Source organism: Meriones unguiculatus, chromosome 1, assembly GCF_030254825.1.
Source record: "Meriones unguiculatus strain TT.TT164.6M chromosome 1, Bangor_MerUng_6.1, whole genome shotgun sequence".
Lineage (NCBI taxonomy): Eukaryota > Metazoa > Chordata > Mammalia > Rodentia > Muridae > Meriones > Meriones unguiculatus.
The window spans coordinates 133872956-133900449 of NC_083349.1; the positions used below are offsets into that span (position 1 = coordinate 133872956).

General features: G+C 37.3%; 1 protein-coding gene across 6 annotated transcripts in view; it reads left to right on the plus strand.

Moving 5' to 3' along the window:
* Snx13 (sorting nexin 13) overlaps nt 1-27494 on the plus strand; it is a 106887-nt gene that overhangs the window by 43959 nt on the left and 35434 nt on the right. For all 6 annotated transcript variants that reach the window (XM_021653696.2, XM_060367133.1, XM_060367137.1 and 3 more), the window contains 10 exons: nt 3225-3346; nt 3428-3529; nt 4682-4770; nt 14210-14293; nt 17279-17417; nt 17795-17883; nt 20180-20279; nt 22418-22611; nt 23789-23893; nt 24431-24563. In XM_021653696.2, coding sequence (XP_021509371.1) covers nt 3225-3346; nt 3428-3529; nt 4682-4770; nt 14210-14293; nt 17279-17417; nt 17795-17883; nt 20180-20279; nt 22418-22611; nt 23789-23893; nt 24431-24563 — 1157 coding nt within the window. The remainder of the gene's footprint in view (nt 1-3224; nt 3347-3427; nt 3530-4681; nt 4771-14209; nt 14294-17278; nt 17418-17794; nt 17884-20179; nt 20280-22417; nt 22612-23788; nt 23894-24430; nt 24564-27494) is intronic.

Here is a 27494-nt window from a genome sequence, read left to right on the forward strand (position 1 = left end):
CAGTCTATAGAGTGAGTCCCAGCACAGCCAAGGCTGCACAGTGAAACCCTGTCTTGAAAAACAAAATGATAGAAAGGGAGAGAGAGAGAAAGAAGGAAGGAAGAGAAAAATGTCCAGTGTGGTGTTAGCAGAACATGTGACTGGAGAACCTGGTCTCATCTGAGAGCAGTGGAGTGGGTAAAGGTAGTGAAGTATACCATATGGAATTGCCATTTGACATAGCTCTGTGGTGGAGGTGAAACTGGGAGAGCAAATGGAAACATGGAGGGACTTGTTTATACAGTGGCACCTAGACTATTTGAAGAGTCAGTCTATATAAGCATGAGAATCGCAGTGAAAGCCTTCCAGTGTGCAGAACTGACAGGAAGGAAACTGAAATCAGCAAAGAAGAAATAAGCAAGGGTTTAGGTGTGCATGATTGGAGAGAATATATTCATGTGTGACCGTAGGACTAAGGGGTGTGCGTTGGAAAGCTTTCATTTTGAATTATTATTTGTTTATCTGTATTTAAGAAGTCAACATTGACATGTGTGGGAAACTGAGTGGAGAGTTGCTATGAGAGCATAAGTGTGGAGACCTGGAGACAGGATAGTGTTGCGGGTTAGACCACTGGACTAGAGATGAGGACACACAGAGTTACACTTGAAGAGAGTAGCGCATTTGGCTTTGGTCTTGTGCTGAAGTAAAAAATCCCGTCACCGTGTTTCAAAGCTAGATGCATTTCTTATTGTTGCAGCCATTTTGTCAAAACACATGAGCTGCTGGGGCCATATGTACTTGTTTCTTTAGGTTAGGGGACATTATTTTTATTTTTGGGTGATGGAAGGTATGCTCTTTTAAGTTTAAGGAGTGTTACTTTATAAGCAGTGACAACATGACGGTATTAGTTGTCAGACTCCGTGTAGTAATCCACATGGTTTTACTGCAGTGGGCAGCAGGCAGGGGAGTGCTGTAGACTGACTGAGTGAAAGGAGCTGGCATTGTCTGTAGCCTGACAGTGATTGGTATTGAGAGTTCTCATAGGAAGCTGTGTAGCTGGCTGGTTTTTACTCATATTCATATCTCATTTTATAAAGTACTTCATTATTAAACTGTTTTCTGCTTTTTTGAGACAGATATTAAATATTTTTAGTGTATTCTGTTTGTAAACGGAAAGCAATAATATGGTTGTTCTTCTTAATCTAGGAAAGTCTGTGGAGTCCAGATTCTGTTAGATTTGCATATAATTTTAAGAACGTAAAAATAGAGATAGTGTACTGTTTTTTTCACCCTCATCATTTTTCTATTTTGTGAAATAGAAATATAGATTAAAATGTTGGATTGTATGTGTTAAATACTTGTATTCTTTGATAGTTTTATTAATTTTTAATGTCAGATGTTCTAATGAATTGATATGGGTTGGAAATGCCTTCTAATTTTGGCAAATTTTATGTCATTTGAAAAATTCAGCAATAAATGACCTTGTTCTATAAAGGAAAACAGATATGAAAGATTATACATTATTTTTTCTTTCAAACTTGTTAGAAGTAACCTTTTATGAAGTAATTTAGCTAGTGCCTGTAGTAAGTACACTGTATTTTGTAAAACTGAAAGTACTCACATGGGCTGGGTTTTAAGAGGTTTTTAAGGCCAGGCTATCACTGTGTAGCCCAGGCTGGTCTGCAGCTCAGTGTGCAGTCCCAGGCTGGCCTCTGACTTGAGATTTCTCAGCTTCCACTTGCTTTGGGTACATGTGTGTCAGCATGACTGACTGGGCTTGATTTATTTTATTACGTAAGGGCATATGGGGAGGACTCTGGTGACTGTGGCTTTACATTTTTATTTTAGAGTTTATGTGGAGTCATAATATTGCTGCCAGGTTTATTTGTGTGCTTAAACATGTGCTTTTATCTGAGACTGGTGATTCTTTCTCAGCTCCTAAAGTGTGGGACACTGTTAAGTTTTGTTTCTTCTGCCTTCTCATATATGTCAAACTGTAGCTGTGCCTTTACAATTAACAGATGAGTTTTTTGTAAAATAATCTGTACTGTTTCAGTGTCGTCATTAGTCTTCTGTATTTCCTCTTAGCAGCCCTGCTCAGGTGTGGGTTGTATGCAGATTCACTTGTGTGCTGCCCACTGATAACGCGGTCAGAGTGCTTGGCTATAGCTTGGTGTCCACAGTAAAGAGAGTGAGCATCTTGTCTGCCTGACTCACCTGTCCTAGTCTTCAGTCAGTGTCTTGTTTGTTTGTTAAGACTGGTTCATTTGCTAGAGTGCAAAGCCTCTAATTGAAAAGTCTACAGCACGAGCCATCAAGTAAACATCCTCACGAGTTGTTGACTGTTTATTGTCGTCAGTGGTCTTAATGAATTCGTGTTGTGTCCTGCTCTTACCGTGCTGCTTCTCTCACTGACAAGCATCTTCATGAGCATATTTTATTTCTGTTTGTCCTAGGTACGATCCTGAAGTTTTTTGTAGAGTTGTGTACTGTTTCTATTTGTTTTGACTAGTTACTGAAATGCTTCTTGAGGTTTGTTGCTGTTGCGATCTAGTACTAGGTAATTTCATAGGACCAATATTCAACATTTTATATTCCAAAGGGTTTTATACATATTATGCTTACCGTCATCTTTTAGACAAGCACTTCTGTATGTCTCATTGTTGAGCGGTTGTAGTTTTCAGTGCTAGTGTATACAAAAAGAAATAAGTTACCGTAGACATTTGGTTTCAGAAGATAGGTTGTGTAACTAAAAAAAAGAGTGGAAAATTTAAAATGGATTCAGAAGAAATCAAGAAGTGCCTGAAACGCTCTTAAGAAATAGAAGCATTCTGAATCCCTCCAGTGTTTTTATATCTGGGCTAAGAAATTATATGATGTACCTATGGGCAGGCTTATTTCAGATTTAACTTATCTTAGATTTTACTATATTTACCAATTTTTAGAATTTAAATTGGATTTTTATGCCTTTGGACATTAATTGAAATGTACTGTCAGAAGACTGATATACTTGAGTTTTATGTGATAAAATCTAAGATATAAAAATAATTAAGGGCTGCATGGGTGTCCCAGGGTTCTGAGCAACTGTGGCTCTTGCAGAGAATGGCTTTTGCTTCTAGACACCATGACTCACCGCTTGCAATGGCTGTAACTTCAGCTCCAGGGGATCTGACTCTCACCTTGACTAAAGTAAACTTAAATTTCTGTGAAGCATTCATGTAATGATTTAATATTTTTTCTGTAAGGTCTAAAGAAATAGACTGGCAGCCTTATTTTACTACACGCATTGTAGATGATTTTGGCACTCACCTGCGAGTATTCAGAAAGGCCCAACAGAGAGGAACAGAGAAAGATGATCAAGTGAAAGGTATGGACTTTCTTCACTTAATAGTTAGGCTTTAAAAATCTTTTATTTCTGTGAATTCTCAGTTATTCCTTGTTGTTCTAGGTACAGCAGAGGATCTGGTAGAAACCTTTTTTGAAGTTGAAGTTGAAATGGAGAAGGACGTTTGCCGGGATCTAGTGTGCACTTCTCCCAAAGATGAAGAAGGTTTTATTTTCAATATAACTCTTTTGAGAACAGTCACCGGATAGAGACAAGCTAGCAGAGCAGATCCACAGTGGCATTTCTCTTGCATAGGGTAGCTCACATAGAAAATGATATTTTATTGTAGTTCTTAAAGGTAGCTTCTGCATTCTTTCCTCATCCTAAAGGGTAACTTTAAATAACTGAACATTTAAATTTTAAAAACTAAAGTAATTCTGTTTTTCAATTTATTCTTTCTACCCAGAGAGTATACCTGTTATCCCAAACCCTTTTCTGATTAATTTCAAATAAAAATATTTAGATTATTATGTGCTATTTTATCTGTTTGACTACTTACTGGAATAAGTGTTTCTTGATGTTTAAATAAAATTTCTCTTGATGAGAAATTAGAAAATTTTAGTTAGAGGTTTTTTAAATTTCGGTTTAGTTTCACAATTTGGCCTTTACTATTTTGAATGTGTTTTACCAATGGGATTAGCTGTTGAATTGTTTTCCAAGAAATATCCATGTGGGAACAACAATGAGGGGGAACTAGTAGTTCTGGAAGTGATTTTTCTTCAGTTTGAGAATGTGCCAAACTGTTTTCTTGCCTTTGATATTATTTTATTCTTTCCCTTTTTTCTTTTTTCCTGTTTATGCTTATTTTTAAGTTTGGTTTTCACTGCCAGTTCATTAACATTGTATAAAATAATAGTTAAAGAACAAGCACATAAAATGGTGTAAGGTTTTTGCCTCTGAGTCGACCTTTCTTCCATCAGTAGACAAGCAGAGCATGTGCCTACATTGTTCTTACATGCTGAAACTGTAGAAGGGTTGTCCTGAAATAGTTCTTACAGTCATCTTTATGTGCACAAGTACCCTCTCAGTATGCAAGGGTAATTAATGCATAATAAAAGTACATTGTGCATTTAAAACTGTCTTAGACAAAAAATAAAATTTATGATTAATAAGTCTGGTTCAAACTGATTTGAGTTTGATTAATGAGTAGTAAGTATTTGGAGAACAGTGAAGGCGGCTTATTGAACCCTGTTATGTTAGTAGCAAAGTAGGAAGCTCTTATGAATACAAGCCATCTTAAAAATGTTTTTTTATATTAATTGTAGGTAGAGACTCTAGATTTTCTAATATTGTTGTGGCTACTTTTTCTGTTTTTAGGATTCCTAAGGGATTTGTGTGAGGTTTTATTATATTTATTGCTACCTCCTGGAGATTTCCAGAACAAGATCATGCGATACTTTGTCAGGGTAAGCGTAAATTCATACCAAATAATGATGTAAAGGAACTTAGAGCAGTAGTTCTCAAAATCTTTGGCCTCAAGACTCAGTTAAACATCATAATTATTGAAGCATTAAGGAGCTTTCTAAAGATGTGATTCATTGTCTATAATATGTACATACCATAAAAACAAAAACAAAATTTTAAAACATAAGAGTGTGTAAGTATTTATTCCATTAGCTAATAGAGCAGTGATATGCCACCTTTAAAATTTTAGTATAGGCTTGTTAGAGACTAAGTATGAAAAGGTAAATATCTTTGTGAAAATAGTTTTGACCAAGTTCATTCTTTGAGGAAACCTTTGGATCTATGGCCATATTACAACCTGAGCATATTGATCTTATCCGATCTCATGAACTAAGCATGGTTGGGCCTAGTTAGTAACTGAATGAGAGAAATGACCTTGTGGACCTTTTCTGAATTCCCCAGAGGTCATTGGCCAATACTTTTGAGAACTGCCTTAGAATTAGATGCTTTAGTCTTTGATTATAATATGTAGGCTTTTTTTAAACTTAAAAAATCCGTACAATATATATTTTGATTGTTTCCTCCCTGAGACCCTCTCCACCTTTCTACCCACCCTACTTCATGTTCCTTTTTGCGTCTCTCTCAAAAACAAGAAACACAGAAAAATCTCACAGAAAGGAAAATCACAGAAAACTAGCACAAGTCCAGTAAGACAAAACAAAAGTCCATAAAATAGCATGGGTTCATTTTGTATTGGTAACTACTACTGGATATGGGGCCTTCGCTGAAGGGATTGGTATACTAAGTGAGAATCATTGGGAGAAAATGGATTTTCTCTTTGTCCATGGCATCTATTATATATAGCTTCTTGGTTAGAGGTGGGGCTCTGTGTCTACTTCCTTCTCTTTGTCCTGTCTTTCTTGAACCTGTGCAGGTTTTGTGTCTGCTGCCACAGTTTTTGAGTTCATATGTGAGTCCTGCTGTGGCTGGAAGATTATGTTTCCTTGAAGTCATCCAAGCTCTGGTTCCTAAAATCCTGTTGCTTTCTTGTTTGCATATTTCCCTGAGCCCTGAGAGGAGGTGTTTGGTGACAATATCACTTTTAGGACTGAGTACCCCAAAGACACTCTCTGCATCCGATACAGTTGTTGGTCTCCGTGTTAATTCCATTTTACTGCAATGAGAATCCTCTCTAGTTTGTGTTCTGTAAGGCACAGATCTAGCACTGTGTTATTGGGAGTTACATTATTGCTATGTTCTTCTAGCTGAAGAACAGCGTAGGTTTTCTTTCAAACCTGTGACCCTATTTGTTCTCAGGTTCTTGGCCATTTTACCAGTGTCAGGTATGGTTCCAGTGTCATGGAGGGAGTCTTAAATATAGTCATAAAGTAGATGATGATACCTGTAGCAGTTATGCCTTTATTGTACCAGTGCATCTCACAGGGAACTCACTTTGCTGTAGGTCTCAGGGTTTGTAGCTAGGCGATACTTACTGATTATTGCTTTCCTTCTCCGGCAGTACACCAAAAACCTTCCAGTACCATGAACATTAGCCATTCGGGGTGAAGCTTCTAGTCGGGCACAGGCTTAACTCTTCCTTGTCTGATGACATGACTAAATGCTGTCTTCAGCAATGAGACTTTACCATCATTTGTTTGTGGTGAACAACCAAATAGCCTTGGATAGCTTATGAGATTTAGGACATTCTGTGAGGACCATTTAGCTAAGAGAGATAGACTTTGTAAATGTCTTTGCTTTTACAATTTGGCATTATAGAAATTAAGTTACATAGTTGTAACATTTCTAGGAAGAAACTTTAAAGTGAAATTGGCTTTTCCTAGTTTGGAACAAGACTAAGATGAGAACAGTGACCTTGAATTGTATCCTCTAATTTAAATTTTTTATGTAAAACTTTGTGTAAATGCAAATTTTGTCTTTGACTGCTGGTTACAAGTGCTAAGAAAAGAACATATCCTGGTAAGATGGGTTAAATGAAAGTACATTGGCCTAAAGCATAAACTCATAATCATCTTAGTCTTTCCTCTGAATTACTCAACAGTTCTGTAACCGTGCTTTTATGCTGCTGTGCTGTTATTTAGTCAGTATCACACATTTCAGCGTCTGTATAACTTGATTTTACAGGTATGTTCATGACAGTTATAAGAAATGAGTGTTACGTCTTGATGGGAGAATGTGATAGAGTAATTATTTATGTAAAACCCAGTGATTGGACTAATTACTAAAGGTGATAATAACTCTCAGCATGCTTTTTACTAGACTCAGATGTACATTATGTTTTAACTCTTCTGCCTAATTTTTAAGTATTTAAGTTCTTTAGTCCTAAGGCCTGTTCTTGCCAACTCTCTGGCTTTAAATCCTGTCCAAATGCTGATGAGCTTTACCTTTGTGTCTGTAGGTCAAACTTTGTTTCTAAAGTCCAGCTTATTCTTATCAGCTCCTCACATGAAATAGCTACTTGATAAACTCAGATACCTTTTAAACTTTTTTTAAATTTTTTATTAATTACGCTTTATTCACTTTGTATCCCCACATAAGCCCTTCCCTCCTCCCCTCCCGATCCCATCCTCCCTCCCCCTTCTTCACGCATGCCCCTCCCCAATTCTACTAATAGGGGAGGTCCTCCTTTCCTTCCTTCTGATCTTAGTCTATCAGATCTCATCAGGAGTGGCTGCATTGTCATCTTCTGTGGTCTGGTAAGGCTGCCCCCCCCCCTCAGGGGGAGGTGATCAAAGAGCAGACCAATCAGATTATGTCAGAGGCAGTCCCTCTTCCCATTACTATGGAACCCTCTTGGACACTAAACTGCCATGGGCTACATCTGTGCAGGGGTTCTAAGTTATCTCCATGCATGGTACTTGGTTGGAGTATGAGTCTCAGGGAAGACCCCTGTGTCAAATTTTCTGATTCTGTTGCTCTCCTTGTGGGGTTCCTGTCCTCTCCAGATCTTACTATTTCTCACTTCTTACATAAGATTCCATGCATAATGCCCAACAGTTGGCCATGAGTCTCAGCGTCTGCTTTGATAGTCCGCAGGGCAGAGCCTTTAGTGTCCAAAATGAAAGTGCTAGGGCTGAATAGCTGGTTTCCTGGTTAAGAACACTTGCTGCTCTTATAGAAGACCAGAGTTCAGCTCCTAGCCCCCTATCAGGTTGCTCTTAACTACCTGTAACCACATTCCAGGGCAATCAGTGTTCTCTTTAAGATGCTGAGAGTATCCACATTCATGATTCATCATGTGGCAGACTGATAGGTATATGATCACATAAGAAGGAAAAAATAAAAAACCTTTGTCTTACAGAAGCTTTTCAGTTTCGTGAGGTCCCATTTATTGATTGTTGATCTTAGAGTCTGTGCTGTTGGTGTTCTGTTCAGGAAGTTGCCTCCTGTGCCAATGAGGTCAGGGCTCTTCCCCACTTTCTCTTCTAACAGATTTAGTGTTTCTGGTTTTATGTTGAGGACTTTGATCCACTTGGACTTTAGTTTTGTGCAAGGTGATAAATATGGATCTATTTGCATTTTTCTCCATCCAGTTAGACCAGCGCCATTTGTTGAAGATGCTTTCTTTTTTCCATCGTATGGTTTTGGCTTCTTTGTCAAATATCAAATATCCTTAGGTATTTAGGGTTATTTCTGGGTCTTCTTTTCAATTTCATTGATTCACCATTCTGGGTCGATGCCAATCCCATTCAGTTTTTATTGCTATTGCTCTATAGTACAGCTTGAGTTCAGGGATGGAGATACATCCAGACAATTTCTTGTTGTACAGGATTGTTTTAACAATTCTGGGGTTTTTTGTTTTTCCATATGAAATTGAGAATTTTTCCTTCAAGGTCTGTCAAGAATTGTGTTAGTATTTTGAAGGGAATTGCATTAAATCCATAGATTGCTTTTGGCAGGATGGCCATTTTTACTATGTTAATCCTACCTATCCATGAGCATGGGGGATCTTCCCATCTTCTGATATCTTCTTCAATTTCTTTCTTCAGAGACTTGAAGTTCTTTTTCAAACAGGTCTTCCCCTTGTTTGGTTAGCGTCACCTCTCCCCTTTATGTTATTTGTGGCTATTGTGAAAGGTGTAGTTTCCATAATTTCTTTCTTGACCCTTTTATCTTTTGTATACATGAGGGCTACTGATTTTTGTAAGTTAATTTTGTATCCAGCCACTTTGCTGAAGATGTTTATCAGCTGAAGGAGTTCTCTGTTTGAATTTTTGGGGTCGTTCATGTATACTCTCATATCTCCTGTGAATAGTGATACTTTGACTTCTTTTGATTTGTATCCCCTTGATCTCCCTTAGTTGTCTTAGTGCACTAGCTAGGACTTTCAGTACTGTGGTTGACTTCTTTCGATTTGTATCCCTTTGATCTCCCTTAGTTGTTTTATTGCTCTAGCTAGGACTTCCAATACTATGTTAAAGAGATATGGAGAGAGTGGGCAGCCTCTTGAAACTGAAAAGCTTCTATAAAGCGAAGGACACTGTCATCAAAACAACATAATAGCACACAGAGAGAAAGGATCTTCACCTACCCTATATCTGACAGAAGGCTAAAATCCAGACTATATGAAGAACTCAAGCAACAAATCAAGTAATCCAATTTAAAAATGGGATACAGAGATAAACAGAATTCTCAATAGAGGAATATCGAATAGCAGAGAAACACTTAAAGAAATGCTCATCATCTTTAGTCATCAGGGAAATGCAAAATCAAAAGGACCCTGAGATTTCACCTTACACCCATCAGAAAAGCTAAGATCAAAAACTCAAGTGACAACACATGTTAGAGGATGTGGAGAAAGGGAAACCCTCCTCCACTGCTGGTGGGAATGTAAACTCATAAAACCACTTTGGAAATCAATCTGCCACTTTCTCAGACAATTAGGAATAGCGCTTCCTAAAAATCGAGCTGTACCACTCCTAGGCATATCTCCAAAAGATGCTCAAGAGATGCTCAAGTATACAACAAGGACATCTGCCTCAGCCATGTTTGTAACAGCTTTATTTGTAATAGCCAGAAGCTGGAAACAGCCCAGATGCCCCTCAGTTGAGGAATGGATGTAGAAATTGTAGTACATCTACACAATGGAATACTACTCAGTGATAAAAATCAAGGAAATCATGAAATTTTCAGGTAAATGGTGGAAACTGGAAGAGATCATCCTGAGTGAGGTATCCCAGAAGCAGAAAGACACACACTCACTTATAAGTGGATATTAGACATATAATATGTTAAACATACTAAAATCTGTACATCTAAAGAAGCTAATCAGGAGGACTCTGGGTAAGATGCTCAATCCTCATTCAGAAAGGCAAACAGGATGGACTTTCAAAGAGGGGCAAAACAGGGAATAGGACAGGAGCCTGTTCTTGTCTGTGGTCCTGTTCAGAGGGCCTCTGAAAGACTCTACCCTGCAGGTTATTAAAGCAGAAGCTGAGACTTCTAGCCAAACTTTGGGCAGAGTGCAGGGAATCTTATGAAAGGAGGTGGAGATAGAAAGACCTGGAGGGGACAGGTGCTCCACAAAGAGAGCAACAGAACCAAGAAATCTCTGTCCAGGGGCCTTTTCTGAGACTGATACTCCAACCAAGGTCCATGCATGGAGATAACCTAGAACCCTTGCACAGATGTAGCCCATGGCAGTTCAGTCTCCAAATGGGTCCCCTAGTAAGGGGTTCGAACAGGGGCTGTCTCTGACAAGAACTCGGTGGCTGGCTCTTTGATTACTTCCCCCTGTGGGAGGGCAGCCTTACCAGGCTACAGAAGAAGACAGTGCAGACAGTCCTGATGAGACCTGATAGGGTAGGGTCAGATGGAAGGGGAGGATGACCTCCCCTATCAGTGTCCTGGGGGAGGGGCATGGGAAAAGAAGAGGGAGTGAGGGTGGTATTGGAAGGGAATGGGGAAGGGGCTACATCTGGGATACAAAATGAATAAATTGTAATTAACAAAAAATTAATTTAAAAAAGAAAAAAAGAAAAAATCTCCAACGTCAAAAAGGAAAGTTTTAGTCTTGATTCTGTATCATGTTTGAAGTTTGGCCTTTTTTTTTTTTTTTAAAGGATTTATTTATTATTTACACCGTATTCTGTTGTGTGCCTGCAGCCCAGAAGAGGGCACCAGATCACATTATAGATGGTTATGAGCCACCATGTGGTTGTTGGGAATTGAACTCAGGACCTTTCGGAAGAACAGCCAGTGCTCTTCCCCTCTGAGCCATCTCTCCAGCCTGGAAGTTTAGCCTTTTTTAAAAAATATCCCAGTGAATATAATATAGGCATCAAGCAAGAGGTTCCCTCTGCAGGTTTTGTATGATGTGACTTTTATTTATATCCTTATGACATACAGTATTAAAGAAAACCCATTTGGTATGGTGAAGTTCCAAATAGGAATTATATTCAGTAACGGTTTAAGTAAGGAAAATAACGCTTCATTATAGAACCAGAACTAGGTCTGAGTATAGGAAAAAGAAATGGAAATGTATAATCATGAAATAGAGTGGTGATCAGTGGGTTGAACATTACGTTTTCATTACCCATTCTTCTATTAGTGCTTCTCTAGTTGGTTTCCAGTTTCTGACTATTTTGACTATACAGCAGCAAACATGATGAGCTAGTGTCTCTGCAGTACTGCGTAGCATCCTTTCAGTGTACATGCTAGAGTGATATGGTTGGATCTTGAGGTCGATCTAGTCCCAGTTTCTTGAGATAGTACCACACTGACTTACATAGTGACTGTGCAAGTTTACACCTCAACCAGCAGTGGATGAGTGCCTCCTTTACCCCACATTCTCTCCAGCATGCCAGCTCACTGTGCTTTGATAGGCGGGCTGACCTGTTTAGTGATGTCACTGCCCATGGGCGCTGTGCCCCCCTACATCAAGTGGCATTAAGAAATGCCCTACAGACATGGCCACAGGCCAGTCTGATTTGGGTAGGTTTTTAGTTGACCTTACTTAGTGAGTCTTAAGTTTATATCAAGTTGATAGCTGAGGCTAACTATGACAGAAGTATATGAAAGATGTGAGGATGAGAAATTTGATTAGATATTGATGGTGAGGCACTCCAGCACTTGTGGTTGGATTATTGCTAAAATGTGTGCCTCAGTGATGAAAAAAAGTTGCGGTCTAATTTGAAAGAGCGTTCAAGTAACCAGCTAGAATTTGGTTGAGGATAAAGATAAGTCCCCTGGACTGCAGGGAAACAATAGAGTCTTGTGACCCTTGTCAAGCCATACATTTTATGAGGAGAATTAGAAGATCAAAGTACTTTTTTAAGGCAGATTCACTGATCATGTTAATTAATAAACATTAATTGACAGTTATTTCCAATCTGTTGTTTTCTCATTTTGAAAAGAAACTCTGGAAAATTGATTTGGGGAATTGATTTTTTATTTTCTTATGAAGTACATTTTAAAATTTGAAGAGATATTTTTTATTTTTATTTTTTAATTTAATTTGTATAAATTAAATTATTTAAATTTAATGTTTTTAAAGACATTAGAACCTGCTGTGGGGCCTCGTGCCCATATTCCCAAGAGTTAGGAGGCTGAGGCAGGAGGATTAGGGATTCAAGCTCATCTCAGCTATACACTAGGTTTAAGGCCAGCTTCTGTTCACAAGCAAAACAAGAAAATAAAAAGTGAGAAGCTAAAGCTGACTTTGAAATGATCCATTTTTCATAATGCAGAACTGTAAAGAATCTCAGAGTCTACAACTTACTGGTGCCTACATTACTGCTTGTTAAAAATACTGTTTCATTATGGGGCAGTGGTTGTCAGTGACACTGTTTACCCATGCAGGATGATACAATGTTTCTTTTAAAAAAAGACAGATTTCTCTCTCTCTCCTTCTGTGTTTGTATGTATATGTATGTATGGATAGATGAAAACAAGTGATGTTGTTACTTTAGTGGTCTGCTAAGAGAATCAATTGTCTTTTACTTAATAAAGCGAATATTATATTGTTAGCGTTACCAGTATTCTCAAGAAATGAATTACGATAACTTTAGATATCACCGTCATTAAGGAATGGCTAATACCTGCTAAAAATATCTCTGTCAGTAGTATCAGTTCTAAATTCTTAGGCTTTCATTTCCATTCATGCAAGTGAATGCCCATGTTGGACTTAAATAGCTTGGAGGAGTGGTGAATATATTACAAGATAAGTAACTAGGTGAGTTGAGGAATCATACTTATGCACAGAGGGTTGCTAGGCAGCGCTACAGTATCAGAGAAAAGTAAGAGGTAAAGTAACAAAGAATACTAAGAGACAATATTGTAAATACAGGTGCAGATGTGTTTTTTTTTTTTCATCAATTACACTTTATTCATTCCGCATCCCCCCATAAGCCCCTCCCTCCTCCCCTCCCAATCCCACCCTCCCTCCTCCCTCTGCATGCATGCCACTCCCCAAGTCCACTGATAGGGGAGGTTCTCCTCTCCTTTCTGGTCTAAGTCAGTTTTGTTAAGCAGCTTTATTATAGCAACAAGAAATGGAACTAAGACTGGAAGTAAATGTATTTGGACTAATTTTAATGAAACCATTTACTATGAAGAGGTGTCACCTTTGGCTGCAGAATGAAACTGGTCTCTTAGTTTTGTTCCATGGGTAGGCCAGAGTTTTTGCTATATGAACTCCATGAGTATCATCAGTGTTGGCGGCTTTCCCTCCAAAACCCCTTTCTTTTCTTCTTCACTACTGGGACTGTCAATTCCCAGAAGATAAGACAGACCCTAACTGATGCCAAAATCTCCCATTGACTAAACCCAAACAAGCAGATGTGTTTTAAACTTGGAAGTGAAAAAGCTTTCAACTGGAAGGATCAGGGCTCACTTCATAGGTTCATCAGTTCTTAGAGGGAGGGCAGAGTTATTAGATGAGGGCCTAAACCCTGCAAAGAATGGGACTCTCTCTAGCAGATGTGAGTAGGTTTTATAAATTGTTTTCCACATTTTTTATTGTGAGAATACTTAGATAGCGGAGACATTTGAGTCCCAGATACCCAGACTTCACTAGTGCCAACACTATCCAGTACTTGTTCCTCTCATCACTTGAAGGAAACAAATCTGAAATTGTTGTGTATCTTCGCTTTTTCTTTTTACATAAGTCTAACATAGATGCTTGCATTTAAAGATGTCTTTATTATTTTGCTTTTTAAAAATTCACATAAGTACTAATATTCCAGAAGTATCCTTTTATTGTTATTTCTTAAATTTCCCTCTCGTTGTTATAGAGATGCGTTTTAGTTGGTATTGGTAATTTTATCTCATCTATTTTGATGTGGGGATGATAGCTCACCATTCTAATAAGGCCGCTGTGATTCTGTATTTCATGTGTATCCCCACTCTCATTGTTTTTTCAAGAAACCACTGTGTTAGATTTGAGAAGATGCTAAATTTAGCTATTTTTAAATTTAATTTTAGGAAATCCTTGCACGAGGAATTCTTCTTCCATTAATAAATCAACTCAGTGATCCTGATTATATTAATCAATATGTCATATGGATGGTAAGTACTTTTAAAATTTTGACTTGTATTTTAAACAGGTTTTTAGTAGTTAAAATACTATTTGGAGATTAGAGTGATTAATCAGCAGTATATTAAAAAATGACATAAAAGTTGTACATTTTCTAGAATCTTCCTTACTATTACGGTGTTGCTACTGTTTATTTTATAGTAATGGCTTTTGCTGCCTGTTATGTAGAGATGAGTACTTATAGCAAAGCTCAGACAGGTTATATATTCCCTAATTCCCTATCTGAAATGTTCAGTACTGTACTTGGTGGCCCCAAGGTGTGGGGCATATGTTTTTCATATGCTGCTCTTCTGGCTTCATTTCTTGCTTTTCAAAAAAAATTCTCTCTCTCTCTCGTTAGCTATCTAATATTTATTATTTTATTTTAGTAGCACAAATGGCTTTTCAGCTGGTAAATTTTCTTTCTGTTTTGTAACTATTAGTATTTTAGTGGTTGTTGTAAAACTTAGAATGAGCTGCTTCATCAGCATATGCATGGAACAGTGCTTTCCCTGTCTCCTATTCAGTGTAAGCCTGCCTATAAGACCATTTTAACTCCTGTCCTGTTAACTCTTGTCACATATTCTGTCTATCTATTCACATAAGTAACTTATTCAATAGTGCACTTAGGCTTATGTAGCATAGTTTCTTAAAAAAACAAAACAAAACAAAAAAACCTAGGGAAAAATTAAGCCCTTGAGCACCCATCACATATATGTGACTTTTAATGATCCTCATTTTTCTTATAATTCTAAATATCAATTTGTTCTTCTTTTATTCTGAACAGTTTATTGTAGGATTTGTATACTTTTCAAGATTGATGGCATCAGAGGCATCAAAATCTCTGAGTCTTTGCTTATTGGAAAATATGTTTTGCGATAAGGTTCTATGATTTTTCCATTTTCTCTAGCATGTTTGGCAGTTCTATTTTAGTACTTTTAAGGCTGTTTGATTGGAAAAATAAGTTTGTCTTCTTGCTTTCCTTGTTTCTAATGAAAGGTTAGCGTCAGTATTGTGATTGTGCCTAGCTTTGTGTTCTCTACTTCTGCAGCTCCAGTTGTTGGCTCTCTGCTGAACGACAAGCATCACGGATGAGGAGCTACCTCTTCTCAGTCCTGCTGCTTTGCTCCGTTGAAAGTGTTTTATTAAACGTGCTGATTAACATAGTGATGACAGTTTCAATACTAAGTGCTCAGTTACTCAGCACATGGTAGCGGAGCCCTGATTATGTCTAACCCAGTCCTGTTCTCCATTCCTGTCCAGGAGTTACTGAGTGTGCTTTAGATGGGGTCTACCCTAACTGAAGTTCATAAGCACTCATCTCATTTGTATCATAATCTGTTTTGCAATCCTTATATTTTTCCTGTTTTTATATTTCCTGGTTTTTTGTTTTTTTTTTTTTATGTTTTGGCCTTTCTCAGTCTTTTGCTGTTTCAGTATGCTTGATCTATTATATCTTCTTTTCTTCAGTCAACATTCATTCTATGATTTCTGTGCAGTTTTATGCTCTTAAGTTTTGTCTCTCTGTCAGTGATTTTTGTCTAGTCTTTCCTGAGTTCTCGTCTTTCATATAGAAAAGCATACTTTTTTCTTTTCCATAATTTTATTTTTCTCATTAGTTACATTTTGTTAATTCTGTATCCCAGCTGTATCCCTCATTCCCTCCCCAATCCCACCCTCCTTCCCTCATCTCCTCCCTGCCCCTTTCCAAGTCCACTAATAGGGGAGGACCTCCTCCCCTTTCATATGACTCCCTTTTGTCAGGTATTTTCAAGACTGGCTGCAAAGTCCTCCTCTGTGGCCTAACAGTACTGTTCCTCCCTTGGGAGGTGGGGAGGTCAAAGAGCCAGTCATTGAGTTCCTGTTAGTAATAGTCCTTGTTCCCCTTACTATGGGAAACCAATTGATTACTGAGCTATCACGGGTCATATCCGAGCAGAGGTTCTAGGTTTTATCCTCTCATGGACTTTGGTTGAGTGTCCATCTCAGAAAAGACCCTGTGCCCAGATACGTTTGGTCCTTGTGGAGCTCCTATCCTTTCCACATCAAACTCCCCTTCTTTCATATGATTCCCTGCTATATACCTAAAGAAGATAATCAAGAAAGCGGACATGGGGTATGATGATCTATCCTCATTTAGAAAGACAAATGGGATATGCATTGAACGTATGACAGGAGTCTACCGCAGAAAGCATCTGAAAGACTCTACCTAGCAGTGCTCCAAAATAGAAAAGCATACTTAATGTTTATATTAGGATGCTTAATAGCTCCTCAACCCCCTCTTCTGGTGTCATCTCTAACTTGTTCTTTGAGAACTCCTCCTTTACTGTTTTTCAAGCCCTAAGTTTTAGAATAGTTCTCAGTGTTCTTTATTTTTCACTGTCATCTGAATTGTTAGCCAATTCTTTTGCTACTGTTTGTAACAAACATCTTAATTCTGTCCATCACACACAGAACTTTACAGTGCCTTTTCTGCCTCACCTCCCCCCCCCCCCATCTGCTGCCGTGTTTCACCTGTGCTTTGTTCTTTTCTTTTCTCCTGGAGTGCCTGCCTGTATTTGGTTTTTATTCGGCAGCATAGTATATTCCATTTCAAGTAATAGTATGATTAATCCTGGTGACTTCATCTCTTTCAGAAGCTCAACCCCTTACCATACTAAAGAGTTTTACCCTGTCCTGCTTTTCTCGTCCTCTGCTTTTGCAGTCCTTTGGTTTGGCTCCAGGCACTTCAGTTTCCTTGTTGTTGTCAGCCGTTCTGAGCAGATTCTGTGCTTTTCTGTATACAGTGCGTGTGGCTTCTTCATGTTTTGTTTATTTGGTGTGACCCACTTTAACAGAAGTGCTCGCACAGTGCTCTTCCCTTTGGCAGAAGCAGTGGGACTGCAGTGGCTGGTGCCTTCCCATTGTGGTCGTTCAGTGTTGAGTTTGTCTCCCAGTAAGCAGTTCTCATCCTACCTTTCTTTAAAATTGATTTTCAGATCCGTGATTCAAATTGCAACTACGAGGCCTTTATGAACATTATTAAATTAAGTGACAATGTTGGCGAGTTAGAAGCAGTCAGAGATAAGGCAGCAGAAGAGCTGCAGTACCTGAGGTCTTTAGACACAGCTGGTGATGGTGAGTGAGTCACAGCAATGCTTGTTCTCTTAAGGGTTGTCCTAACTATAATAAAACTTAAAATGTACATAACTGCTAAGTTTTAGTGCTCCCGTGAAGTCTTCCCTACTGCATTAACATGTTAGAGAAAAGCATAATTGTACATTATGTACATAACTGTACACTCTCCTCTTAGTTTGAGGAGGGTGTTACTGCAGATGTCCTAACGTACAGATAGTAGGTATGATTTAAAGTAAATAAATAATTTCATGAAAGAATTTTTCATTGTTTTTATTGAAGCAAAATTGCTGTATTGATTATTTTGTTGAATTACAAGTATGTTGAAAATACCACAGCCATTTTAAGCTCATAATGAGTTTGGTTTTTTTTTCTTTCAGATATTAACACTATCAAAAATCAAATAAATAGCTTATTATTTGTAAAGAAAGTATGTGATTCAAGAATACAGCGATTACAGTCAGGCAAAGTAAGTATAAAATGCTTTTAAAACAATGCCTAGTTATAAATACCTAGTTGTAAATGCCTAGTTGTGATTAAAATGCCTAATTTGTGACAAAAATAGGATATTTATTAATGAAGCTATTTACAACAGGACTTAAAAAAAAGGTAAGGGTATGTGTCTGTGTGTATGTGAGTATGTGTGTGTGAGTGTGTGCCTATGTATGTGTATTGGAGGTGTGTGCCATGATTGCTTTCCATCTTATTTTGGCTGCTGCGCTCTGAGATATCCCCAGTGTTTGGGTTGTGTATGAGCCTCCGAGTCTGGCTTTTTGTGTGAGTCCTGGGAGTCTGAACTCAGGTCCTCACACATGTGTAGCAAGTGTAGCACATTATTAATACAGGAACAGTTTTCTCTAACCCCGCTACTCCCAGAGTAATTAACACAGAGAGACTAACTTATTTTACAAGTGTGCAGCCCTAGAGCTGTGCAGACATCAGACCTCTAAGCTGTTTAGCTGTCTCTCAGACGCACAACCCAAGTTACTTGCCAGTACGTCATCCTGTCTAGGCTGGATCTGCTCCATCAGGCCATGTCCTCTTTCTGTCTTCTCCCTTCCTACCCTCCTCCTCCAGCCTCATGATCTTCCTCTGACCTCAAGCCCGGGAACTTAAACTCCACTTCCCCCTCTTCTGCACAGCCAGGCTATCAGCAACTTTGTTAGCCAGTCAGGGATAATTAGGGAGCAGAGTTACACATTATCACTTGGTGAGCCTGAGAATGTGCCCATCTGGAGTGTAACCAGATCTTGGGGTGCCAGTAATTAACGTTAAAACTCATAGCACCAGACCAACTTCCAAGAGCAAATACTTTGATAAATGACCGAGCGTATTCTTAGCCCCAGAGTGATGGTTTTATATGAAAGAGTATGATAGGTCCTTTCTAAAGCATTCAGGAAGATTGAAAACAACACTGTTTTAAAGTTTCCCTTCTGCAATGTGATGGGACCTACAGATATCTGCTAAACTATGGACGTAGCTTTCATTGTTATATGAAGATAAGGGGAAACTGATAACTATTTCAGAAGCACTTGATGATCCAGGACAAAAATAAATACAAAACATGCAAATACTAATGATGGTTGTACGAAGTAATGGAGATTTGATTTGTGGGATGGCTGTGAGCACATCGATGGTAGTTTGTGTGGCGTGTGCATGTTCATTGTCAACATCTGATGAGAAAAGGGTCCTAACAGGTAACGGTGCAATACTGGTCCACTGCTAGCACACAGGGTTTTAAGAAGTTGGTGTGAACAAAATCTGAAGGCCAGTTGGAGGTGACAAGAGATGAGGATAGAAAGGAATGTGTTGATGGTCAGCTCTTGCTTTCACATGTTCTTGTTTGCCTTTCTGTTGCTGTAATAAAACTGATCAAAAACAACTTAGAGAAGGATTTTGTCCTACATGTTTAGCTCACAACCCATAATATAGAGAAGTCAAGGCAAGAACTGCAGTGGAAAGCCTGAAAGAATGTTTGCTGGCTTGCACTTTGGCTCACTTTGCAAGTTCTTAGACAGTGCAGATTAGCCAGCCTATTGGTGGTGCTACCCACAGTGGTGGGCACGCCCAGTACATTGTTAGTCATGGCAGTAGCCAGCCTTTCTGATGTCTGTTCTCCTGGTCTATAAGGTCATGTTGATAATAACTGACAGGGTGGATGTACAGCTTAAATGAAGTGATGTGTGCAATGCATCCAGTAGTGCCTGGCTCTAAAAGCTCTTTAAATTTTGAACTTTTTCTCTACTTAAAATTCTCTTTGTAGATAGCTATCTTATTGTGTTACTGATTTGATAATTAGCTCACTGTTTACATAGTCTGAAAGAAATATAGATTCTCTAAACAGTAACAGAGGTTTTACTGTTTAAAGCAACATTTCTTTCTGGAAATATTGTATCCTATTACATAAATGCTAATCAAAATGAAAAGTAATAACACATTCAAACTTAAGTCTTTTGCTTTTATTTCCTGTGATGTTTGTTTTATTTTATAATATGTAGAAATAGAGAGTACACAAAAAATACAATGATACAGATTATATTAAAGGAAATGAATTTTTATCATATTATAAATGATTATTTGCTAACTATTTTTAAAATGAGCATGGAGTTAGAGTCACTCAGCAGAGTATTTAGTTTAGAATCAGTACACAGGAGAGGGGGAATCTTTGTCCTTGTCACATTTTGATAGAATGTTACATTTATGTAAACATCCTACCCTAATGATTGATGGTTGAAGTGCTAACTTCTACTCACTTGTGTTTGCAGGAAATAAATACTGTGAAGCTAGCAGCAAACTTTGGGAAACTCTGTACAGTCCCCTTGGACAGCATCCTTGTTGACAATGTTGCACTACAATTTTTTATGGGTAAGTAAAACTTTGTTTAAGTAAGACAGACAATCTTTTTTTTTTTTTTTTGGATTTTAAACTTGTAGTAAAATTTAAGTAATAAAAATACTTTTAAGGCAGAATTCTGTATTTATTAAAGTGACTGGCTTACATTCTTAGCATAGCCTCAGGTTTCTTCCATAGCATATGTTAGATTCCCCCCCTCCCTCTCAGTTTTTCTAGACAGAGATTCTGTGTGTAGCCTTGGCTGTGCTGGACTCACTTTGTATACCAGACTGGCCTCAAACTCAGAGTTCCTCCTCTCCCTCCCTGAGTGCTGGGATTACAGGCATACACCATCACACCCTGCTAATTTTCCTCCTTGTTAAGGCTGTAACATACATAATACATAAACACACGTGTGCATGTCCATGTGTGCTCACTGCTCCTGTCCCCCAGCACCCTTTACGTGTCCATTATCCTCACAGGAATCTTGGGTTGCTTCTGTAGTTTAGTTAGTGTGAATCAGGTTGTCATGTGTATAGAAGTGTAAGTGGTTTTTGAGATACTTCATTCAGTTCTGGCAGCTGTATAACAATAAGTGCAGTTAATGAATCATGAGTTTCATACCTATGCTTTTTTTTTTGGAGACCCACCATATCTTCTTTCAGTGACTGTTCCATTTTTACATTGCAGCTGGTGGAAGCTCCCAGCTCTTCACCACAACTTTTAGAATGTTCATTCAGGGCTCCGTCAGACCCTGCCAGTACTTCCTTATGGAGTTGGCTTCTCACTGTGCTATCTGGCTTGAAAGTTAATAATTTAAAGTATTAGTGAATTTTCCATGGTTATTATTTGGTATTACAATTTAAGCTCTTTTTTTTTCTTTAGAAACTGTAGAGGTAGATATTTGTTTGGAAATAAATAAATGATTTTCATAACTAATAAGCATTTGTCAAACTATTTTAACAAATAGATCATAGAAGATTCTAGTATGATTTAAATTTCATTCACAGCAGTACTGTATTGGCCCAGTACTTGGGAAATGGAAGCAGAAGGATCAGGAGAACAAGGCTGTCTGCTATCTAGCAGTTCCATGACCAGCCTGAGCTACATGAGTTCCTGTCTTAAACAAACAAAAAATAATAATATTTATTGAGAACACATGATGTGTGAAAGAATTTATATTCATATGTGAATGAGCAACTTTGTTTTTAATGCTATTTTTATAGTATGTACACATTATTTTGTAAATATCACATTAAAATTACTTTTATGTGGTAGACATTTTCAGTATAAATCCTTGAATCATTATATGTGTGATCAAAGTATATGTGGTTTCATGCAATGCTAATCTTAATTTTAATGTATTTAGACAGTTTCACGCTATTACTAATCTTTATTCAAAACAGATATTGAATGTTGATGAAGTAGTTTCTTATGTAAAGTCTCATGTAGCATGTTCACTAGAAATTTCATCATCAAAACATGATACTAAAAAGCTTTAAGTTGGTTATAATGCTTTGTGCCTATATTCAGAAGGCTTAGGTAGAAAGATATTAAGTTGCAGACTAGCCTGGAATGCTAGTGAGATTCTATCTCAAAGCAAACAGAAAAAGCATTCTCCTGTTTCCTACATAACTGTTATTTAGCTCAACCAATTTACGGTTACTTTTTTTACTTTAAAGATTTATTAAACATTTTGCTTTTAATTGTTTTAGTTTTGTGATTAATATAATTCTTTAATTTCCATCTTTTCCTCCTCCTAAACCCTCTCACATATACTACCTTGGCGATTTAACCAGTGGCCTCCTTTTCCTTTACTGTTGTTACACACACACACACACACACACACACACACACACACACGTGCGTATTTATTCCTTATTACACAAATATAGCCTGTTCAGCCTGTACAGTGTTACTTAGGTGTGTTTTCAGGGCTGACCATTTGGTAGTAGATGACCAGGTGCTGTGCTTTTCTCTGGGGAAGACGATTTCTCCAAATGTCAGCTTTCCTCAGTTGCCTGCAGTTCTTTCTGTGGGGCTGAGGACTTGGGCTTCTTCTGGTGTGTGAAATTGAAAGTGGTGTGGATATTGAAATTGTAGCCCTTCTTGTTTGTTATGTGGTGACCTGACCCTAAGGCTGTAACTGTCTATGTGGCTTTTATTCGTAGATTACATGCAGCAAACTGGAGGGCAAGCTCATCTCTTCTTTTGGATGACAGTGGAAGGATACCGGGTTACAGCTCAGCAGCAGCTCGAGGTTTTGTCAAGTCGTGAGAGAGATGGAAAACATCAGACCAACCAAACCAAAGGTCTTTTAAGAGCAGCTGCTGTTGGAATTTATGAACAGTATTTGTCTGAAAAGGTAAGGGTTTATTATAGTCACTGTCTTCTACCTTTGGCATATCATTCATAATAATCTGTATGATGCTTTGTAACCTTGCCTTGTTTAATCCTAAGGATAGTCTTCCTGTGTATTTTTATTCTCATTCAAGAAAGGAATCCAGTGTTTATAAAATTCAAATTAGTATGTCCAACTTCATGGAAGTACTAAATGACAAAGTCAACATTGCTAGTTCTTTTGATTGAGGGACATGATAGATGGAAATGATAAGGATAGAGATAAACATGAAGGCAGACAGCAGAGGGCTGCAGATGAGCTTAGCTCACAGCACTTGTCTGGCTTGCACAGGCCTTCATGCCATACACAAAGAAAGATTAGATTTTGTATTTCTGCATCTGTCACGTTTTGAAATGAAAGTACTGGTAACAGAATCATCTTTCAGGTTCATTTTGTTCCCATATTCCATTAAAGCTTTGCTGCAATGTTGGTTTACTAAAACAAATTTAGTATAATGGTAGCCATTTGGAAGGGTTGTTTGGTGTCAAAAAGAGAGTCATAGAATACTAACATTCTTAACTTCTGTTTGTTCAACCGACTTAACTCCTGAGGAGAGTGTATCCTGTGTGCCCAACTCTATACCAATATATCATGAGTAAATCTTTGTTAATCTTTAATAGGGGTTTAGAATAATGTTATGTTGAATTAGTTCCACTTTTCCAAATGGGGAGTAAGGCCTAGTAAGAGGAAATTTCCTTAATAAAAATGAAGAAGTAAATATGTCTGCCAGGGTTAGAGAGACAGCTCAGCAGGTAAGAGCACTAAGTGGGTCTTCCCACAGCCCCCAGAGGGCAGCTCACAACTGCCTGTCACTCCAGTTCAAAGCGATACAATACCCTCTTCTGAGCTCTGTGGGCACCAGGAATACATGTGGCACACAGAAGAAGAAGAAATACTTAGACAATTAAAGTAAATAACTCTTATAAAAGAAAAGAAAAAACCAGTCTTTTCAGTCTCCTTCCTGCAGTCTACAAGATGAACAAAATACTGCAGTTATATTTTGGTTTTCTTAAATACTGTAGTGTCATTTGCTTTATCTTCTGCCGCTTACTTTAAATGATATGATTCTGTTATTAACTCCTATTATTTAAAGTTAACTTATACTTAGAAATTATAAAGATCATTATTTTCTCTCTCTTAGGCATCTCCAAGAGTTATTGTTGATGACTATTTAGTAGCAAAATTAGCAGATACTTTGAATCATGAAGATCCAACTCCAGAAATCTTTGATGACATTCAAAGAAAGGTATTAATATTTTATGTTTCTTGAAAGAATATTTCTGTATGCATACAGGTTTTTTTTAAGTAGCATAGTTACTAAAATGATATTAGAAAAGTAATAACTCTTAATTCCATTAATGTAGTTGACTTTTTTATTCCCTTGAATGGCCAATGAAAAAAATCTTTATTTTGGATTGCTTTGTTTGAAACAGAAGTAAGATCCAAGTAGTAAATAGTCTTAGAATTCAGTAATTATCTATCTATCTATAAGCATGCCTCAAAACTTTTCATAATGAGCCTTCAAAGTATGTATTTGTTTCTTAGTAAACACTACTTCTTATAGCACAAAAATGAATATCACATAAACTTATATTAAGATAGGACTCTTTCAGTCACTGGAGAACCTAGAATATCATATCTTTAGTTGTTACACCGTCTTATCGTTGACACTTTGAATAATGATACACTGGAGAAAAACATCAGTGAAGCTTTTGTGATATTTTATGTAGCAAAATTATTCATTAATATATATTAATTTTCAATGCCTTCATTATTTCAACAGGTATATGAATTAATGCTACGGGATGAAAGATTTTATCCTTCCTTCAGGCAGAATGCACTGTATGTGCGGATGCTAGCTGAGCTTGACATGTTAAAAGATCCTAGTTTCAGAGGGTCCGATGATGGGGATGGAGGTAAGGTAGAATCAGCATGCATTCTGACTGCCAAAAGAATGACCTTCTAAACGTGATGAAAGATGGCATTCTTGAACCCCAATACAAATTGTAGTATACTTGAAAGTGCATAAGTGAATGCCAGACTGAGAATGTTCTAACACCGGTCACCAAAATACTTGATGATGATTTTCCTTTTGCTTATAAGTAACCCTGAAGTGACACTTGTGTGATAGTAGAGTGATTGCCTTTGAGAATATGCCCCAGCTGGGAACACAGGACAATGTCGCAGCAGTTTTTCTTTTAAGTGTGTTTTTTCTAATGCTCACTGATTATGGGTGATGTTTTACTAGAAGCCGCTAGGTCATTTTTTTGTTTTTTTGTTTTTAAATCATGATACCAAGAAATGGACTTCTGTGAGATGTTCCAGTGATACACTGTCAGAGTCAGGACATTTAGATTTTACCTTCATCCTACTGCTTACTTACCACTTGTGTGACATCCCTTATGTGCCATAAGCCTCATTTCTGTCCGGAGTCCATCATCGTACTATAGCTCACTCATCAGTTTTAGACCGAATGCTTTGTGTTAGAATGTGTAATGAGTTAGAGCCCAAACATAACGAAATGTAAGTGGGAAGGAATGTGTGACAATGAAGCAAGAGGCCTTAAACACAATTCCTAAATCCAGGGACCATTTTACTGTGATTAAATTCAGAGATTTTGTTAAGACTAATTGGCTATCTAAGATTTGGACAACTTTCTAGTATGGTCTAAGTATGTAAGCAATATAAAGATAAAGGAAGTTGGAAAATTTAGATGAACTAATTACTGTAAGAAAGTCTTTCGATTATGACCATTTTCCAATCTACGGACTTTTTGGACAAGACCATTTGAAATAGAACTACAAGAATCAGTTAGGTAGTACTGAAGCTTTAGTTATGATTATGTACTTAAGGAAGTAGTTTATGTTTTGAAATGTAATACTTTGTTGAGGGAGAAGAATAGAAAAATTGTACAGTTTATCTCTTTATGCTGCTGGAAAATGTTAGATATTCTATGAAAGTTGAAAAAGCAACTGCCAATTCACCTTGCTAAAAATAACTATGGTTAAGTGTTTATATTAATTTCATCTATTTGGAAATGTTCTTAGCAATTTTGAAATCGATGTGTTGTGTAACCCAGAATGGATGAAGAACAAATAACCTAAGTGCTATGGTGATATAAGATGCTGATAGTCCTGTATATTCTATGTCAGTAGAATATTGGCTTATTGTTTCAATTCACCTTTTAGCCAGTCAGTCTGAACCATAGACTTGTTTAAAACATAAAATAGGTTAAAAATTTTTGAATTGGCTTTGTTCTAAAGTATAAGCAATGCTCTCATGTATCAGTTATTGAGTGACTTCACATTAAATCACTGATTATAGTTCCCAATTTTAGTGTGTGTCTGTGTGTGTGTGTGTGTGTTACACATGTGAACTTCAGAGTACTACTTGCCAGGTCAGTTTTCTCCTTTCGCTATCTAGGTTCTGGGTTGCTAATTCAGCCATGGCAGCCATCACCCGAAATCTGCTAAGCCATCTAGTTGCCCACATTCATGTGTCTTACTGCTTTTTTGGAGATAATGGGTCATTTCTTTCTAATACTTTACTGTCTTAAATGATAGAATTTTATACATTTTACACACAGAAAAATATTCAGTTGTGAAAGCCATTTATTTAAAAATTAGAGAAATAGTATGATCTGAAACATGATTTTAAATGGCTGTCAGTTTTATTGTTTTTTATATTTGGATTCTGGAACATAAGTCTAACATTCTCAAGTTGAATTCTTATGGTTTAGTTCTCTCTATACTATTACTTATATTTGAAACTTGTCTTCAGTAGCAAGGTTTAAGAAGATTGCCAGACCACAGAATGGGTAGGAAACAATTAATTACATACTGAGTACAGTCAACATATTCATTTACATTTAAGAATCATCTGCTTATAAACCAAAGAATAGTTCTAGATAGTTTCTGGTTTTGGTTTTTGGTATGTGTGTGTGTGTTTTGTCAGAAGTTTGGGGAACTAAGAAGTGTTCTTTGTAGAACAAGTTATTCAGAATGAAAGGCATTACCAGCTGTCCCCTTTAGAATTGTACAAGTATTGCAGACTTTTAGAAGATTTCATTTAAAAATCAAATTTACAAATTTGTTAAGGCTTAGAGAAGGTACATTAACTTTAAACTAAATATGGATAGTTTTTTGCCATAGCTTTTTTTTTTTTGTGGTTTTTAGCAGAGATACTGTCAATGAAAGTTTGATATGTTTAAATATATAATAAAACCCAAGGGGTTTGGCTTGTCATTAGAGTCAATAATCTCTATTTAACTTAGTTGCTAATGTTTACTTACAGTTTTTTGTTCTTATTCTAATATTTACATTTTCCCCCAAGGCTTTAAAAATGTTTTTGTTAAGTCAGCATACAAAGTAGTATGTCGGATGGCATTTTGTACATGGCTTTCTTCTTTTCCATTTTTGGCTATGTCTCTCTCTTTGCAAGCATCCATCTTCAGGCCGACCTACTTTCCAAACATTTATTTAAAAAATTGTTTTCTCATCATTATTACTTAATTAAGTGGCATTACATACAAATGGATTCAGAATCTAGACTTCAGTGTTCTATGCAAAATCTATGAGGAAAGAGTGGACTATTAGATATGTTAAAACCAGTGTATTTGCATCTCACACTGAACACTGACACTGCGATGTCATTAGACTCTAGAGACAGAAGTCGGGAAATAATTCTGCAGTTACCTATTGAGTGTCCCTCTTGAGTTCTTGCCTCGTGCTTGCATTGCATTAAACAACGTCATATGATATGTGAAAAAAAAAGTGTAAAAACAAGTGGTACTTGGTTCTTGAATGTGAGCGTGTTTGTTTGCACCTGTCAGGTGTATGTATATTTTT